At 48.0% G+C, this 18,339-nt stretch overlaps 8 protein-coding genes across 8 annotated transcripts; 4 read left to right on the top strand and 4 right to left on the bottom strand.

Annotated features, from left to right (window-relative positions):
• Positions 1 to 572: 572 nt before the first annotated feature.
• N7500_000286 (putative stress response RCI peptide) lies at positions 573 to 1,072 on the top strand (the record flags this gene model as incomplete). Its single annotated transcript, XM_056671432.1, has 2 exons — positions 573 to 630; positions 702 to 1,072. The coding sequence occupies 2 exons, from the start codon at positions 573 to 575 to the stop codon at positions 1,070 to 1,072; spliced, it is 429 nt and encodes a 142-aa protein (XP_056537005.1).
• A 1,811-nt stretch (positions 1,073 to 2,883) lies between these two features.
• Positions 2,884 to 4,546, top strand: she9 (putative mitochondrion biogenesis protein (She9); the record flags this gene model as incomplete). Its single annotated transcript, XM_056671431.1, has 2 exons — positions 2,884 to 3,616; positions 3,684 to 4,546. The coding sequence occupies 2 exons, from the start codon at positions 2,884 to 2,886 to the stop codon at positions 4,544 to 4,546; spliced, it is 1,596 nt and encodes a 531-aa protein (XP_056537004.1).
• Positions 4,547 to 5,198: 652 nt separating this feature from the next.
• rip1 (ubiquinol--cytochrome-c reductase catalytic subunit RIP1) lies at positions 5,199 to 6,204 on the bottom strand (the record flags this gene model as incomplete). The annotated part of the gene is made up of 4 exons (XM_056671430.1): positions 5,199 to 5,380; positions 5,447 to 5,597; positions 5,674 to 5,762; positions 5,913 to 6,204. The coding sequence occupies 4 exons, from the start codon at positions 6,202 to 6,204 to the stop codon at positions 5,199 to 5,201; spliced, it is 714 nt and encodes a 237-aa protein (XP_056537003.1).
• A 409-nt stretch (positions 6,205 to 6,613) lies between these two features.
• N7500_000283 (histone-fold domain-containing protein) lies at positions 6,614 to 7,342 on the bottom strand (the record flags this gene model as incomplete). Its single annotated transcript, XM_056671429.1, has 4 exons — positions 6,614 to 6,939; positions 6,999 to 7,089; positions 7,144 to 7,229; positions 7,285 to 7,342. The coding sequence occupies 4 exons, from the start codon at positions 7,340 to 7,342 to the stop codon at positions 6,614 to 6,616; spliced, it is 561 nt and encodes a 186-aa protein (XP_056537002.1).
• Positions 7,343 to 7,735: 393 nt separating this feature from the next.
• Positions 7,736 to 10,644, top strand: N7500_000282 (chloride channel protein; the record flags this gene model as incomplete). Its single annotated transcript, XM_056671428.1, has 7 exons — positions 7,736 to 8,213; positions 8,271 to 8,338; positions 8,399 to 8,758; positions 8,809 to 8,886; positions 8,941 to 9,266; positions 9,319 to 9,673; positions 9,730 to 10,644. 7 exons carry the CDS (start codon positions 7,736 to 7,738, stop codon positions 10,642 to 10,644), a joined length of 2,580 nt encoding a protein of 859 aa, XP_056537001.1.
• A 2,027-nt stretch (positions 10,645 to 12,671) lies between these two features.
• On the bottom strand, positions 12,672 to 13,952 carry N7500_000281 (uncharacterized protein; the record flags this gene model as incomplete). The annotated part of the gene is made up of 6 exons (XM_056671427.1): positions 12,672 to 13,038; positions 13,092 to 13,152; positions 13,203 to 13,515; positions 13,571 to 13,638; positions 13,690 to 13,870; positions 13,926 to 13,952. 6 exons carry the CDS (start codon positions 13,950 to 13,952, stop codon positions 12,672 to 12,674), a joined length of 1,017 nt encoding a protein of 338 aa, XP_056537000.1.
• Positions 13,953 to 15,367: 1,415 nt separating this feature from the next.
• Positions 15,368 to 16,546, top strand: N7500_000280 (amidohydrolase family protein; the record flags this gene model as incomplete). The annotated part of the gene is made up of 3 exons (XM_056671426.1): positions 15,368 to 15,805; positions 15,858 to 16,335; positions 16,398 to 16,546. 3 exons carry the CDS (start codon positions 15,368 to 15,370, stop codon positions 16,544 to 16,546), a joined length of 1,065 nt encoding a protein of 354 aa, XP_056536999.1.
• Positions 16,547 to 16,783: 237 nt separating this feature from the next.
• N7500_000279 (uncharacterized protein) lies at positions 16,784 to 17,929 on the bottom strand (the record flags this gene model as incomplete). Its single annotated transcript, XM_056671425.1, has 1 exon — positions 16,784 to 17,929. One exon carries the CDS (start codon positions 17,927 to 17,929, stop codon positions 16,784 to 16,786), a length of 1,146 nt encoding a protein of 381 aa, XP_056536998.1.
• Between the last annotated feature and the right edge of the window lie 410 nt (positions 17,930 to 18,339).

The following is an 18,339-nucleotide window of genomic DNA, read 5'->3' as shown; positions in this document are numbered from 1 at the left end:
GTAATACAAGGCTTTTCTGGGGGCTCAGATTATTTTCCGAGTTACCTTACCTCTTGCACTTGCATCCTGCACGCAATTTAGCAATAGATGTAGCACATTTCAACGTTGTATGTGAGCTATCAGGTAAGAACGCGAGGGAGGGCTCAACGCACACTCGGTATGGAAATTGGAGTACAGGGTACCTCCTTACACGCGGCAGGTACCCGGTAGCCGCATGTACCAGGTACATGCAAACACCGTACGTGTGAGTCAAAGCTGCCACCCCCCCGCTTTGGCAGACATATGACGAGTCTGATTTCTACTTTGTATAGATCAACAAATTAGCGAGATACGTACACCTTACTTTGAAATGAGTAGAAGGTATATGTTGTACAAAATCATACAATTATATGTATGTCGCTGTACAATGTAGGGCTCTGGATTATCATAGTCATGTGACCATTGACATCATCTGATTTGGGCCAGGCTGCCGTCAGACATGCGACTCGTCCAAACTTTGGAAACCTCTACCCATTGCCACGAACTCCCCTAGATACAACTCACATTCTACATCAGATCTCAGAGACACCGCTATGTGTAGCTCCGACATTTTCCTAGCGGTCCTCGCCGTCTTCTTCCCACCTATCGCAGGTAAGTCCAAACCCGCAAACCAACGCACCTACACTAGTACGAAAATGCTAATCAAGCCCCTGCATCAACAGTCTGGGTCAAGGCCGGATTCTGCACTGCAGACTCGATCATCAACATTACTCTTACTCTACTTTGCTTTTTCCCAGGCCTGATTCATGCATGGTACATCATCCTCAAGTATCCGGAACAAAACGATGACGATGTAGCCTACGAGCCCATTCCCGGTGGCGGGAGTCGGCGTCGTGATCTGGAGAACGGAAATGTTACCTACTACTACGTATCGCACCAACAGCAACATCCCCCCCAGCGCGGATATGGCACAGTCAACACTCACGGCCAGCAGGCGCCGGGTCCGGCAAACAAACAACACAACCACACTGGAGAAGGTGGACATGCTGGGAGTAGCAGCGCGCCCCTCCACCGACCTATGCTGAGGCTGTGAAGGGTGATAATAAGGTGCAGAATCATGATTGAGAATGAGACTGGACTCATTGACTGTTGGTAGTCGGTGGCCCCTCGGCTTGCCATTATCTCATCAGTCACTTCCACCCCGACAACGTTGTACTATCCATACCCCCTCCACTTTGCTGTTCTGTACACGCGCCTTTCGAGAACTGCATCGTTATGCTATGACTTGACGAAGGAATGTTCTATGTAATTCTGAATTTTTGATTCTGTTTACTAGTTTCTGCTGTGTCTCTTCCCTGACTGTATGTTCTTTATATGGCGTGATATTATACCAATACTTTTTATTCTAGCTTCGGAGGCATTCCGCACTGAATGAGTCTTTGCTTCGACAAGCCCTAGATATAAAAACCCTTTTTAGCTTTACATAGCGTCAAGTCTAATTCTTGGGGGTTTCAAGTATGACCAAATTTTGTAGATTCGGTGGGCTTTCAGCCTTTGTTATTGCGTAAACAACAGCAAAGCACATGATCTGGGAAGGGTTTCCCTAATGGCAAATGCTCCCATCGTCGCTGTTCCATCGAATTGACATGACCAGAACTCCATATATTCTCTTTCGCACAGGATTTTGGCCGAGTTCAAGTTGGTTGGACAGCCGTCGGAGGCAAGTAAGGTGCATGACCTTACTGTTCCTCCAGACCTGCTACCCTTCATCGAAGACAAAACTTTCAGGTCTTTGTGTGGAATGACCTGAGCGACAGCGATTAACTTGACGATATCATGATGATCATCATTGATTCCGGGCAGTTTTGCCATTTGGTTGTTGAAAAGCCTCGGTAAGGCATAGCCCTGTTGATGCGAATCGGGTCAATGCTTTTGACCACGCTCAAATCGGATTCTTGAGAGATTTCCGAGTACTAGCCTCTAGGTTTGTGAATACCATGAAGAATGATTGCTGGCAGGGCCCTGAATTTACCGGTATCATCGCAAGAGAAGTGCTGATTGGTTCCATTTTCCCACCGTTTCAGCTGCCAAGCATCACTTGCGTTGTTGCAATCCATGCAGACTCAATGACATTGTAACTGCTCGTGTTTTCCCTGGCCTGTAGCCCTGATTTTGGGCTAGCCAGCTGGGCATGCCTTCCGTGGCTGGTATTTAGGCAATCGTTTATTTCCGCCAGGCATCGGGTTTGACAACCTGGACTTCGTATTCAGAAGACCGATTGGTAAGGAGACTCCCCAAGCCCGATGGCCTATACTAGGTCAGCTATGGCGCCTCTTGGAGCACTCCCATGTGGAATCACAGATTTGCAGCATCTGAGGCAGGTATAAGTGTGAAAGAATAGAATGGTAGAAAATTGTGGATAGTGATGAGAGAGGTATCTGAAGGATATTTGTAATGGCAAGTGCGATTGAAGAATAGGCCTAAGGCTTGATATCTTAGCGAATTTGGCAGGAGGGTAGTGGGAAGGCACCCCATAACATATCGAGAGATTTAGTGTGAAAGCACATACTACAAGACACAGAACGGGATATATATTGACGATAGCATTGGGTGGATTGACGGGACCTGCCTAAGAATTAAATAGTAACATATAGAAGAGCATAGGCATCGATTTCTCGCAAAAGACACCAAGCTACTTGGTCCCAACAATATACAGGCTACTTTCCAGATACTGTACTATCTAGGGAAGTATTCTTATTGTCTTTTTTCGGCATCTCAGCCTAAATACCGGGGAGTAAAAGAGGAGGAATCAGTTTCATCAGAGTCAGATAATTAGATACTGGCCAATTGTCTGAATAATAGAACATCTCAAGACTAGATATCCATAGAATATTGAACTTTGGTATGCCAGAGTCCAGACAGCAATCTGATAAGACTATCCGAGGCCAAGTCCCGTCCCGAGATGATCCTCAACCCTCTCTTTGCACCACCACCACTTCCTGCCACAACCCTGTGGCCCTTGTTTTGGCCATGCAGTCTATGCCACAACTGCTTAGGCAATCACTTCGGTCTAGCCTACAACTTACAAGCACCTCACCCGTGCGAGCGCACTTCCGGCCTGCATTTCCCGTCAACAGACCGACTCCGCGGAGCTTCTCCGCCTGCGTACAATGCCAATTCCGTCTACAGCCGAGCACATATTCAGCCTACAATGACCGAGAAAAGTTCTCCGCTGATACCGAGAGGTTAATCAGGGAAAAGGAGAAGGAAATTGCCGAGCAGGAACTCGCTAAGCAGGAACTCGCGTCCCGCGACCCGGTCCCGATACCGGGTGTGGAGGCGGGCAGTTCTGTCGATTCGGTTCCTCCTCCCAAAGAGACCGATCAGACCATCGCACAATCACAAACGAAGGAGAATGAAAAGGAGCACTCAGTTTCACAGGAGGAGGAAGCTAGTGCCGGCGCGAGGAGCGGAGGTCTGCCCTCGTACTTGGAAAGCCGTCGGTCAAAATGGTCCAAGCAGTTCAGCACCGTGATGGACAATCTGCAGTCGAATGTTTTCGTAGCGGGTCAGCGTTTAAATGACCTGACTGGGTACTCCAGCATCGAAGCTCTGAAGAACGAGATCCAATTCCACGGTATGTAGCATAGCACATCCTGACCCCGCCGCGAAATCACAGGCACTAATCCCACGGACTTATCCAGAGGACCGACTCCGCACCGCCAGAGCGAACGTCAAGAAAGCGAAAGAAGAATACGCCAAAGCTATTAACCGCCGCTCAACCTCCCAACGTGAAGTAAACGAGCTCCTCCAACGCAAGCACGCCTGGTCCTCAACAGACCTGGAACGATTCACCCTTCTCTACCGAAACGACCACACAAACGAGGTCGCTGAGACCGAGACCTCCCACGCCCTATCTGCCTGCGAGCGCGAAGCTGAAGAGGCTGCCGCGCAACTGAGCAAGAGTATCCTTTCGCGCTACCACGAGGAGCAAGTCTGGTCCGACAAGATTCGCCGCATGTCGACATGGGGAACCTGGGGTTTGATGGGCGTGAACGTCCTGCTATTCCTTGTCTTCCAGATTCTCGTGGAGCCATGGCGTCGGAAGCGACTCGTCAAGGGTTTCGAGGACAAGGTCGTTGAAGCGTTGGAGAAGGAAAAGGAGCTGAACCGGGCTATGTTTGCTGAGAACGCTATTTCGGTCACGGCGCTGCCGAATTCTGTTACCATCCCTGAGGCTGTTGATTCTACCTCCGAGAACGCAATTGAGACTACTCCCTCTCTTTTGATTGAGCCGAAGGTTTCTACGACAGATATAGATGCCTCCACTACGGGGTCTATTGTTTCGGTGAATGACGCAGCCGCCTCCCAGTCTCTCAGGACCCGCCTGTCGAACATTACCTCTCCTATTTTGTCGCTCGAGTACTGGAGACAGGTTGCTGGCGAGTTCTTCAGTGATCGCAGCATTTCTGTCTCTCAATACGATCTCACCACTGCCGCTCTCCAGAGTGCTGCAGCTGGTGCAGCTGTGACGGGCCTACTCTTCGCCCTGATCGGATCTCGGTAAAAACATCATTTCGTTCGAGCATGTCATATTGCATTACCAGCGAGGACTCAACCTGTTCTGGTTCGTGTCTGGTCTCGTTTTGATAATTGCCCTTTTGGTTGGGGTGGTTATACTTGTACATACATTTGAGAAAAATAGATAAATAGTTGGATATAACGTTGGAATTGAGTTAAGTGTATGACTACTGGAGCATTGTCTGGAAAGCGAGCATATATCGAATAGCTGAGCATTGGCGTTGTTGCTTCTACAAGAGGAAATGTTGATCCAAGACAAATGAAATAACATGACTAGGTGATACACTAAATAAAGAACATATGTACTCAAGGAGACCATAGGACAATCCTCTGCACTGCCAGGCAAACCCCTAGCCCGAGAATCTCCGACTCCACATCTCGTGTGTTTGCCACGGAGCAAGATCAAGATCCAGGAAGATAAGAGACAAGGGAAGAAAGAGGCTCATTTTTTGTCCATATTAAAACACAGGTCTCTTAATCTTGACAAGACACACGGCCGCTCTGTCTAAAAAAGGGAAGAAAAACACACAAGCACATACATAGATAGGTAGGATACATGATCCCCCCATCTTTCATCTCATCCACACTCCTAATGAGACAATCCGGCGATCAGAAAAAGGGTGTATTCAAAAATTCGCTTAACCGATAACCAGGGTCTCCTCCTCGGGGAAGCTGTAGACGGGAACCTCCAAGTTCAGAGGGGCGGGGCCCTTGCGAATACGGCCGGAGATATCGTAGTGGGAACCGTGGCAGGGGCAGAACCAGCCGCCGTAGTCACCGGCCTCACCGATGGGGACACAACCCAAGTGGGTGCAGACACCTGTAGGGGGGGAAAGGAGAGTTAGAATGTGGCGGGTCGTTATTTGCGAATCGCATGTTGACTTACCGAGCATGACGAGCCACTCGGGACGCTGGACGCGGTCCTCATCGGGCTGGGGGTCACGAAGACCCTCCCACTTAGACTCACGGGCCTCGGTGATCTCGGCCTCGGTGCGGTGACGGATGAAGACGGGCTTGCCACGCCACTTGATGATGACCTGTTGGAAAGGGTGTTAGATAGAGATCATGGGGTATTGGGATCGGTCGGATGGGATGGCGGATGGAAACACGTACGTTCTTGCCCTCGGGAATGGAACCAAGAGCGATCTCGACCTTGGCCTGGGCCAGGACATCGGCGGAGGCGGACATGTTGACCAGGAAATCTGGAGAGAAAGGATAACATCAGTCGTTTGTTCAAAGTCGTCCGAATTTCCCCGAGTAATCAAGAATCTTGTTCAAAAATCACGTTCAATCGCTTTATTCCATGCCAGTGTTGTTCCCCTTTCTCATTCGAAGATTTGTCAAAAACCTACCCTGGACAGTAGCCTTGGCACCGACAGCGGTGGCCAGACCGAGGGAGCCGGCCATGAAGTAGGAGAAGACCTGGTTGGAGCGGGCTGAGTTCTTGGACTTGTACTTGCTGAAGTCGGGGATCTTCAGGGTCGAGCCAGCCTCGTTAGCGCTGGCGAAGGGAGACTGGAAGGACGACTTCGCATCGGCAACTCCCCTCCGCTGCTGGCAGGAGGTGACGGCGGCGCGGGTGGTGGGGAGCTGCTGCCGAGCGACGGTGCGCAGCAGAGTGCTGGAAGCGGAGGAGAGCGACATTGTGAGGGCAATTGACCACGGGGGGAATTGAGCCGCGAGTTGTGGAGAGCGAGGTGAGGATAGAGGGTGGATGAAGTCGGAAGTTGAAGTTGGAGCCAGAGCTTTCGCTAGCGATCGGAATCACGGGGCCTGTCATTGGCTGATCCGTTCCCGTTCACTCCCTAACAAGAAAACATTCTACAACTTTTATACTACTTGAATATGTGTTTCTCTGATCGATATTGATTTAATTATTGATATTTCTGTTCAATTTTGACTCGTCAATTGTATAATATGTCGTTTTCTTTGTTAACGTCTAACCCGACCCAATGCGACCATACAAATCCCAAAATCAATGCGCAGGGAAACCCATCAAAAAACTCCTATGCAAATAACAAGACTCAAAGAAAAAAGTGACATTATAGCGCAATCAATCTTGCATTTCCACATCATGGTCATGGGTTGCCATGGGCTCAACTGTCCGGTCCGCAATCAACGCGCTTACAGGGACCATCGGCCGAGGAACCGACGGAGATGTTGTCTTTGAATCATCTCTTTGTGGCGTGGAGTCCCCCATACCTGTACCATTTGCTGGTGAAGGTGCACCGGTACCGTTGAGAGTACGCTGGCCCTTCTCCATGGCGCCTTGATTTGCCGCATCCTTCGCCTTCTTCTCCTTAAATTGTTTGTAGGTTGTAGTCTTAGGAATCACGTCAGAAAGGAACTCCAGATTGTCAGTGTGTGATACCGCCGAAGCTATTGAACGTTAGCACGCTGTCTGACCACTTGCTAACGGTGGGATAGGCGTAACCGACCGAGGTCTTTGTACTGGACGGTCTTGCGAGGTTTTCGCTCGGCTTTGACCACGTTGTGCCCTTGCTCAGCAAGATATTGGATGAACATTTCCTAAATCTAGGATTAGTCGGTGCTCAAGGTAATTAGGTAGAGGGCGTGGCGTACGGTAGCCATCGCGATGACAAAGGTCGCGTTATTCGAGCATTGTACGATGTCCTCGTCCAACTGGATAATCTTTTTGATTCGAGCAACTACAGAAACATATCAGTATGTCAATCCAAGGTGAAAGTAGTGCCTGGGACTTACTCGGAAGTGCGCTCTGTCCGGTGATCTCATCCGGTTCTCCCAAAGTCTTTGGAGGCATTGTGCGTAATTTTGGTGGAATAAAGTATCGGTCGAATAGTGATATACAATCTGCAGTATGCACCAGTCAAATATTCCCGCTGTAGAAGCAAGTTGGCGCGAGCGTGGAGTCGAGAAAGAGTAAAACGCGTGGCCGCGTTATCTCAGGCTCCCCGTTATCGATCCATGGATACTTGGCGACTTCGCTTTGTCACATCATCTACTTTTAAGAGCTCCATTCACCCCTGTCTTTTGATTATTGCTAATAGGAAGTTGAGGGAAAGAATCAAGGTGCTACTGAATTTTGACCTTGAGAGTTCGTCTTCTCACAGCAAAGCGCGGCGTCCATTGCGGACACAGATCATCGAGTCAACTCTAAATCGACTATGCTGACTTTACCTCCGCGATCAATGTTATGACCTCTCCACGCCTCTCACCGGCCCTTGATAGGTCCCTTTCGGTTTCAAGAGAGCGGCGCACCTCGCGAAGGCGGTCCGGTCGTTCTATTCCCTCCCCGATCGACCCACGAGACGCTGACGACCAAGAAGCCCCCGCCATCCCAGAAGAGATCAATGAGGTCAAGCGATATGAAGATTTTACAACAATAGACTGGGTCCAAGATGCAGTTTACGAGCAGTCAAGGCGGCGCGCAAAACGGCGCAGTGGCTCTAGATTCTGGGATCAGGAAGGGATCCTTGGCTGGAGACGGAAAATGTACGAGTCATACGATGCAGGCCAAGCATGGCTTGTTGTTACGCTTGTCGGCATGGCGATTGGATTGAACTCGGCTGTGCTCAATATCATCACGGAATGGCTCTCTGATATTAAGCTGGGCCATTGTACTACCGCATTCTATCTCAATGAGTCCTTCTGCTGCTGGGGTGCCGAGAATGGTATGTTCAACAGGTTCTCCAACGGGCTTTCCAGAGGCTAATCCTTTCCCTTGATAGGTTGCCCCGAGTGGAAACATTGGACTTCATTCTGGTTGATAAATTATGTTTTCTATTTCTTTGGCGCGGTAAGACGGGTGCCCGGCTAACACTTGAAACTATGAATACGTAGGCTAATCTGGAGATAGTTGCTACTTTCCTCTATTGCCGCAGTTTTGGTCAAATCATTTGCGCCATACGCCGCAGGCTCTGGTATCTCAGAGATCAAATGCATTATTGCTGGCTTTGTCATGAAGGGCTTCCTAGGTGCATGGACTCTTCTAATCAAGTCAATTGCCCTTCCACTAGCTATTGCGTCGGGCTTGTCTGTTGGAAAAGAGGGACCTAGCGTACATTTTGCTGTGTGTACCGGAAACGTGATATCACGGTTTTTTGGTAAATACAAACAAAATGCTTCGAAGACGAGAGAAATTTTGACTGCCTCGGCGGCAGCTGGTGTGGCTGTCGCTTTCGGTAGTCCGATTGGAGGCGTGCTGTTCTCTCTGGAGGTGAGTTCAATACCGCACTAGCTGGTGGGATAAAAGCTGACCGTCAACAGGAAATGGCAAACTATTTCCCCCTCAAGACTCTTTGGCGCAGCTATTTCTGCGCCTTGGTGGCAACTAGTGTGCTGGCGGTATGTTTCCCATGTTGTCAATTGATTCTGGCTCATTCCTGACTTTCACTCTAGGCTGTTAATCCATTCCGAACTGGTCAATTGGTCATGTTCCAAGTGGAATATAATCGCACATGGCACTTTTTCGAGTTCATCTTCTTTATTGGCCTTGGGGTCTTTGGTGGACTTTACGGTGCATTCGTAATGAAATGGAACCTTCGAATGGCCGCATTCCGCAAGAAATACCTATCACAGTGGCCTATCACCGAGTCGGTTGTGCTCGCGGGACTCACTGCGATACTGTGCTACCCTAACATGTTTTTGAAGATCAATATGACCGGAATGATGGAGATCTTATTCCGTGAATGCGAGGGTGGCCATGACTACAATGGACTATGCGAGTACGGACCCACCCCTCCATATTCATGAGAGGAAATTGCTAACTCATTGCAGCTCCAAGAACCGATGGTCGATGGTCTTCTCCCTGGCTATTGCGACTATTCTTCGCACTTGCCTGGTTATTATTTCATACGGGTGCAAGGTGCCAGCCGGTATTTTCGTGCCATCAATGGCCGTCGGGGCTTCATTCGGCCGTATGATTGGTATCATGGTACAGGCACTACATGAGTCGTTCCCCCAATCGGCATTCTTCGCTTCGTGTGACCCAGATGTTCCCTGCATTACACCGGGAACATATGCGTTCCTAGGAGCTGGAGCAGCCCTAAGTGGCATAATGCATCTGACGATCTCTGTAACGGTCATCATGTTCGAGCTGACTGGCGCACTGACCTATATTCTACCGACCATGGTAAGACTTCGTTTCCAATGGCATTCCTTTCTTTAACCATACTGACTGTTGTTCAGATTGTGGTAGGCGTCACGAAAGCCGTTGGCGATCGATTCGGCAGTGGCGGCATCGCTGACCGAATGATTTGGTTCAACGGATTCCCATTCCTGGACAACAAGGAGGATCACGTCTTCAACGTGCCTGTATCACATGCAATGACAACAGGCCCGCTCTCGCTGCCAGCATCGGATTTCCCTGTGCGCGAAGCAGAACATCTTCTAAACGACAACAAGTTCCAGGGCTTCCCTGTCGTGGAGGATCGCACATCAAAAATCCTGGTCGGATACATCGGCCGAACGGAACTTCGATACGCCATCGACCGCGCCCGCGGCCAGGGAATGATCGCGCCAAACGCCCGCTGCGTGTTCACCAAAGAGGCAGCCGACGCAGCCGTTGCGCGCAGGGCATCCGTCTCGCAAGAGTCTAGGTCATCGGATACGTTTGATGCAATCCAGAGGAGAGCAGGAGCTCCATTCGTCGACTTCTCGCGATATGTCGACCACACACCGCTGACCGTTCACCCGCGCCATCCCCTCGAAACAGTCATGGAGATATTCAAGAAGATGGGCCCGCGAGTTATTCTCGTTGAACACCGCGGCAAACTCACCGGTTTGGTCACCGTCAAGGACTGCTTGAAGTACCAATTCAAGGTTGAAGCTGAAGAACATACACTGGCAGCAACGAGTTCTTCTGAACTTTCTGCCCTTGGTGGGCACCTGAACACTCCTGCCCCTGAGACATTGGAAGATCGCTTGTGGCGTCTGATTCAGACCGTGGCTGTGTTTGTATCTGGTAAGGTCTCTCGCCGGCCGGTCCGGCTGCGTGACCGCGCTGGGACTAGACCATCGGAGCCGTCAGATATCCTAGAAGAGAGAAATGATGACGCGGCGGTAGAACTGGAGGACAGAGAGGATCGACCAATGATCCCATAAAAAGCGGGATCGCTATGTTGCCATGCTTGTACGTTACGTCGATAAAGAGCTCTTTGCTACATACTAAGCGCTGCTCCCTTTTCATTTCTTCATCCATCGTAAGCTCTAATGTGTTCAAGATAGAAGTAAGAACTGGATTTCCCGATATCCCATCACAGTGAGACGAGCCCAATATAATCTACACTGCCCTACCGCACTTTGCTTCTTTCAAATTATTTGATGAGCAGGTTCATGGGGGTGGTATTTCATCTCAGCATTCTCATAGCTCTATGAAACAAACCCTAGGAACGAAATAAGGTGTTTGCCGAGGTCTTTCGAGTGTTCTTGGCAGCTCTTGCTAGAAGTCTCCCCCTTCTCCCCCTCCCCTTCTCCCAAATATTCAGCACTTTAGGTAGGATTGCAGGTAGATGGATGGCTTGATGATTTGGGGGACTTTTCTATCGCGAGGCTGAAGAGCTGGTGTCATCATCACCCCCTCACAACATAGAGATCATGACCATCGCCATTTGTGGAGTATTGGGTCATAGGGAAGGTTTTCTGCGTATCTCCCACACACTATTGTATAGGTAGATCCAGGGTTATCTGAGCGTGGCTAAGATTGAAGTCTCTGAATGTCATGTTCGTAACAGGCGGATGGTTAACAGCTTGTCGAAGGCCGGGGTGAATTTGGAGCGAAACAATGGCGGCTCATCGGCTGGGCTCGGAAAGGTTGGGATAGAGTAGTATGGGCTAGAGCTGGGCAATAGGCGTCGATAAATGCCGGTCAAGCAACTTCGGGCATGGGGAGAACTTGCTCCTTTCAGGAGAGAAAAGGAGAGAAAAAGGATGTCACTGGTCAATGCCGTGGTATAGGCAACATAGACTGGTGGCTTTACTCATTCTTCAGTCCATTAGTACTCAGATCATACTGAGTTATGTGTTCCGAAATCTCCAAGCAAAGATGCGCCCACCGCACTGGGTTTGTTATGGTCGATATTGCTGCATCTTCCGACACCACGCAGCGGACGAACCGAAGACTCATAGGTAGCCTGAGTCGTGCTGCATCCAGCAAACCATGTCACTGGTCTTTTGGGTTTCACTTCCGAATCGCTTAGATGACGGATTGAAGATCTCACACTTGACTGGCTGGAGTGTCCGATGTCTAGCAACCATCCAGCTGGCTCTGTGTCTTTGGCCTGTAGAATCATTCCATATCGGATTGGATTGAACGCTTGGCTGGAATAGACGCAACGAGATCATAAAATTGGGTTTCTTCTCAAAGGCACCGATATGCCCTTTTATTCGAGAGATATCGAGGAGTTCTTCCCACAATGTAGATGTCTAGAGACATAGGTCGGAGAAGGAGGCTGTCATCACCATAAGTAAGGAAATGATCCAATAATCACCGTGACTTTACTCACTCATCTCCTGGCCCTATCGGGGGTATCACACATCATAATGATCTTTGAGATGTCCCTTTCAAAAAGGGTGAGATTATTTGAAGGATAAGAGTCCAAGAGCTCAGAGGAAGTAGAAGAGCTACGCTGAATCTTCCAAAGGCAAGATCCCTTCCAAGGCTCCTTCCTCATAGATGACTTGGTCTTCACACAGTCCTCCCAACCTTCTCAGCCTAATAGTGTCCAACTCCTGATCCCACTTTGTGTTCGATATACTAAGCTAGAGACAAGCTAATCTTCTACGGGGCTCACTCAAATATACCTCCAGACTCTTCGAATTCCCAGAAAGCAAAATAGTGAAGCTTTTACAGCCTTGATATTAAGCAAAACGAGGACCAAACAGAAAGAAGTGAATATATATCGGATTTTAGATAGTCGGAATGTTTTTAAGGTGCTGGAATAATGGCGATTAGGAGAATGTTCCCTATTTCACAGGGTTATTACCCAGATACTTGGGTAGTGACCACTTGAGTATATACAAAGCAATATATCAGTGCCTCTTTCTTCCTTATATTTTCTCCCCAAGTTCTGTCAATAGATTAAATATAGTCACATTGATCTCTCTCTTGATTGCATCCGATATTTATGTTATCATGATTGGTTTTCCCGCGTTATTGCTTTCGTAGACTCATCATCCCCCGTATCACTTCCTTCTCTCGTCGGGAAAAGTGAGAGTGGAATAACATCCCTCGGTCCGTAGCGCAGTCGGTTACTCTCAATCCGACTATCTGAAGGATAAGCTCGGTAGCTGGTTGAATGCGACAAAACGCTTCTGGGAAAGAGCTTTGGAAATAGTCTGTTCATGATCGGCTTGGTTGCCGGGATGCTGGCAGCGATGATAGCGACAGCCAGTTCGATTACTGACCAGATAGAAATCCCAAAAGTATCCCAAGAAGGATCTGAGCTTTGGTATAATTCCACAATGTAGACCATCCGGATGATGCTGGCGATACATGCACTTTTGTCCAGTTAGCACTCATGCATATCAAAGAATATCACTCCTACACATACAAGGAGCCCAATGATAGCAAACCAGCGACGAGAAATCTTTTCCTAGTCCCAATATGAAGCCCTGCAATTGATTAGAGTAATAACTTGAGCGGATCTGGAGTAACCACGAACCAAGGACTGTTTTCAGTGGCAAGAGAAGAATCCAAACATCTGTCACCAGAGACAGTGCGGCAGTCGAGTACCAAAATGGAACAGATTGAAAGCAAGTATAATGTTCAAAATCTTGTTCGTCGAAAGCAGAACTGATCGGGGAGCACTGAAAGATAGTTGCGAGCATAATTGCGACACTCATGGCCGTCACGAAGGCGATTGTTCCGAGTGAGATGACTCGGATGTTAGGGAACACCCGCAGGTACAGCAGGCAGATTGATACCTTAATCAGACCGTTGATCAGAGTATAGATGATGTGCGTCACATATCGAACCTATATTCTCACGTTGGTTAGCCATCTTCCAACCCATGTTACCCTTGTTGTATACCTTCGCTGCAGGCAGGGCGTCTGCTTTGGAGAGATCCCATGTGTGCTTCCCTGTTCCATGCTTGACTCCTATCCATGACATAAGAGATAAGACAATTGTGAAAGGAGCAGGACGCATACCAAGCCCGGAGACCACGACGTTCAAAACTGCAAAAATAGTCGCAGCAATTATGGTCCAGTCATCCAGATCAAACATTCTCACAATGAAGACCCGCGAGATCGTGCGGAGACACACAATGATCGCCGCGAAGCCTGTCACCGTGCAATTGATAGTTAACAATAGAGGCCCGCGGTTCTCGACCTAGACAGTTAGAGAAAGCCCCAGAGACTGTGACTTTGGGTGGACCTTTACTTACATCGGATCGCAGCTGAAAGGTCTCCATAGTATGTCGGCGTCCGACTCAGAATGAGAAAGGGTTATGCATGAACAGAAGAGCCATAGAAGCCATATGGTAAAAAAGAGTCAAGGAACTTTGGGAAGATACTATTTTCAGGGGCCGGGGTTAGTATATATTTCAAGCGCGCAAGTTGGCTCCAATCCCTGTAACGCTGCGTCACTCGTTCGATGAAGGTTCTCGCTTCGTGTAGACCTTGACCATACGAATAAATCAAACCGAATATTGACAAGAACTAAGTTCTGTATACTCCGGATGTGTACTATGGCGTATTCCTTTCTGGCTTAACGACCTGTATCCTTCGAGGCATCGTCTGCGATCCGACTGTGGTAGAAGGCAGGGTGTGATTTTATTGGCCACGGCCAGATATAGGCTTCTCACTACCTAGAAAAGTAGATATCTACTTTAGTGGAGCATACAGTTTCTATGAGAGCTAAGCGGAGAAGGTTCTTTGTTTAAAGCGTCTCTCAAACACGGACGGAGTAGCCCTGTGTTCGTTTTAACACTTAGCCAAGAGAGCCTTGAGAATCCGATGGAACGTAGAAATAGTTTTCTTCTCTATAGTTGATTTTGAATATAAAGGTTATAAGATCTCAGTTGGAGAGAGTATAAATAGAATTGGACAGGTAAATACTAAAGGGCTTGAAAAATCCCAAATGGGAAACTCTGGAGAAAAAGTCCTATCTCGCTAGCCTCGTATTCTAATTCTCGGAAGAGGCGGATGGGAGCTGGGCAAGACATCAGATAGGATTTTGACTTGACAGTAAGTGTGGAGCTAGACAGATCGAAAGTACTCCGTACATCGTACAATAGATATATAGGGGTAAACATAGGACCTATACTCGGGCAGCCTGCTGCCGCCAGTGCAGCACTTTGGATTTTTAGATTTTTAGATTTCTTATAGCAAGAAGGATAGGAAGAATCAAACGAGAGTTACAAAATAGGGACAAGGTTGTAAAAGGTAATTGATTTAATATAATATGTGATGTGATGGATGTATAGTAGGGCAAATCATAGACGGATTGGGCATCGGAAAGCCATACAATTAATAAAAATTCCACTCAATTCGACTTTGGTTCTCGACTTATATATAGAATTGACGCGCTCAGGTGTGTTATCAAGCTACTCTGTACTCCGTACAGGCATAATATTAATCTAAACTGGGAGTGATAGACTACCGTAGCCTATACCCCACGGAGGCATACGTCCGGCCCCCGGGATTAATACATTTTACCTAGCGTACGCTAACCAGATCTATTGCTGTTTAGGGTCGCAATAGAAGAGATGTTTCAAATTTAGTGTGATAACTACTCTACTTGGAATTTCTTTTTTTCTTTGTCTTCGAATCGGTCATCGCCTATCTTGGACTTGCTCACATACTTCTCGATCGTCGAATTATCCCAATGCCTTCTATTTTGCAGAAAATCCTCCTGGGGGCTCCCCTGACATGTCTGGCTAGTGGCCATGCCAGTACTAATTCCTTCGACTCAACCTATAAGATCGATGTCCATTCTCATGCCGTTCCGTCAATCTGGAAAGAGGAATTGATCTCTGCAGGCTATTCAGTCAAGAATGGTACTTTGTATACAGATGGCTTTCCTGTCCCTGATTGGACTCTTGACTCACATATCAGCACCATGGACAGCCTTGGGGTTAATTATACGACAATCAGTGTTAGCGCACCTGGTGTGTTCTTTCTAAAAGAGGCCCAAAAGGCCAAATCTTTAGCCCGTAGCATCAACCTGCTGCTTCACAGCTACACTCAAACTCATCCAACTCGACTTGGAGCCCTCTGTCTTCTCCCTCTCCCTTTTGTTGATGAAGCAGTAGAGGAGTTGAAGGTACCCCTTTCCTCTAACAGATCACCTGGTCAAATCTAACCTGGAACCATAGTTCTGCTTGGATATCCTCGGGTTTGTTGGCGTAGGGCTGTTTACCAACTCCAACGGGACGTATTTGGGTGACTCGATCCTTGATCCTATCTTCTCGGCCTTGGAAACACGCAATGCTAGCGTGTTCGTTCACCCAGCCGCTCCGGGCTGCATATCTGTTGCCGTGGGCCATCCCATCCCGATGACCGAGTATCCTTTCGATACTGTGCGTGCCATTGAGAACTTGCTGCTAACTGGCCAACGCGCGCAATATCCGAACATCAAGATGATCTTTGCTCACGGTGGTGGCGCGATCCCCTTTCTTGCTACCCGAATTGCCGGCATGGCATCCCTTCCCTCACTGGGTGGACTGTCAGTCCCTGAATCCCTGGCGCAACTCGCCGGGTATTATTTTGATACCGCTGCTTCCACTTCTGCTATTCAGTTAGCGGCTCTGAAGAGTTTTGTTGGTGCGGATCAGATTGTGACTGGGAGTGACTGTAAGTGGGCAGTGCTAGTTACGCCTCCGAAAGGTACAAATGCAGTATACTGACACAAGCAGATCCTTATGTTCCTTTCTCACAGGCAAAGCCGGCATTATCTGCGATTGAAGGTAATGGTGACTTCACCACGGTGGAGATGGACCGTATCAATAATCAGAATGCGCTGGCAATCTTCCCGCGGGTTATCGATGCTTTGAAGCTCAAATGAGATGTGTATTAGGTTGGGCTTATAGACGGAACGATACTAACATAGAACACCAAAAGAGCTTTTTTTCATTACCGCACCTTTATGACAGTGATGCAATTCCTATCCTAGAAGTTCTTACAGTGACGCGTCCAAATCAAGGATAATGATATAGTTGTGTTGACCGTAGATATTTACATCGATATAAGATCAAACAATACGAAAGACAGACACATAAGAATAAACCCTGTCCAACTCATCTTAAGGTGACTCTGCGAGAACAGCCACTCTCCGTATAACATCGTTGAAATTCGGACCCGAGTAGCCGAAGCCCACATCCATCCGGTCAAAATAGCACATTTGGTACGTACGGAGTAGTCTCCTGTCTATGGACGTATTTTTGAGTGCGTATTCGGGAACCTTCCGAAAGCTCACGAACATATTAGGTTCTAACACACGATGCAAAACCAATCTGTCAAGTTGGTATACACCCCCACTCAACCCATAGAGAAGGGACCGCCAGCCTCCAGCTTCCAGTTCCACACGAGAAAACGTGATAAAGCGAAGAGAGTTTCGAATGTTGTAAAGGAACATCCCCAAAGCAGCCGAAGACTCGAATGACATCCGCGAAAAAGTCAGGTCTTGTAGTTCTGGCAAGCATCCAACCGATGTAAGCTGCGAGAGAAGTGAAGTCGATTTGCAATTCCAGTTGAAAAGAATCTCTAGTTTTCGGAGAGATTTGGTACTTTGGATCGTTTTTGCCATCCAATTGATAGTCTTTGACTCGGCATCCGGAATCACAAGGCTCAGTTCCTTGAGCTGGGAAAAAGTCGGGATCCCAAAAGTGGCGATACCAAATTGCGTTGGGTTATCCTGACGAGTTCTGTCTCTGTATTTCAGAATTTCTATCGAGACAGATTCCATCGGAATTTGCTCGGTAGATATAGCGTCGAGAACAAGACCAGTCGCCTCGTCAAGCACGATGCCGTCGCCGTCGGGATGCGGCGTTGTATAGGTTGAATACTGCAACTCGAAAGATCGACAGTTCACCAGGCGTTTCATCACATCGCGCCATGATTGAATATATGCTTCTTTTGATGTGGTATCTGGGATGCATGGTCCCGGGCAACAGTTTGAATTCCTGCCGATCTTCAACTTGCGGACATAGGGGCCAAAAATCTCATCTTTGGCTGCTTCCTCGACGCGGACAAGTGAGTGTGGTGAGAGATCGGTCTTTAATGTGCGGACAAAAGTTTGTGCAAAGTGGTGAAGGCTGCTCTGATACATTGCTCGGCAGGTGAGCCGAAGAGCGCATAGACCAAGAGACTCGGTATATTTGGCGATTTCTGCTAGTAATTCAACTGGAAGAGTATGGATGCCTGATGCATATGCTATCTCGGTAGACATAACGAACTGAGAAGTAGGCGAACGCAAAAGTTAAGGACTTGATAGGAAAAGAAAAATATGTTGGTATAGGATTCGTAGCGAAAAAGATATAGATGAAAAAGAATGTGAGTTGGATAAAAGTTAAGGATCTGGAGAAAGAAGAAGAAAGTGGCTAGAGCAGGAAGATGGATGAAATCATTTGGAGCTCCGGTCTCGTTTTGGGTAGAACGTATCTCGATAAAAGGCAATATAAAAGCGAAACATCCGCTCCCTTCTTGGTATATAGGGCATATACTCAAGTATATATAGTTTAATGACGATGCTATGACATAGGAGGATAAAACATAGCAAAGTAAAAGAAGGCAGATCAAATGGCCAATGCTGAGGTTTTGTTTAACCATATTGTTATATGAAGGAAAGCCTAGATCGTC

Source organism: Penicillium coprophilum, assembly GCF_028826855.1.
Source record: "Penicillium coprophilum strain IBT 35676 chromosome Unknown utg000001l_segment0_segment0, whole genome shotgun sequence".
NCBI lineage: Eukaryota > Fungi > Ascomycota > Eurotiomycetes > Eurotiales > Aspergillaceae > Penicillium > Penicillium coprophilum.
This window is presented reverse-complemented; position numbering and strand designations above follow the sequence as displayed.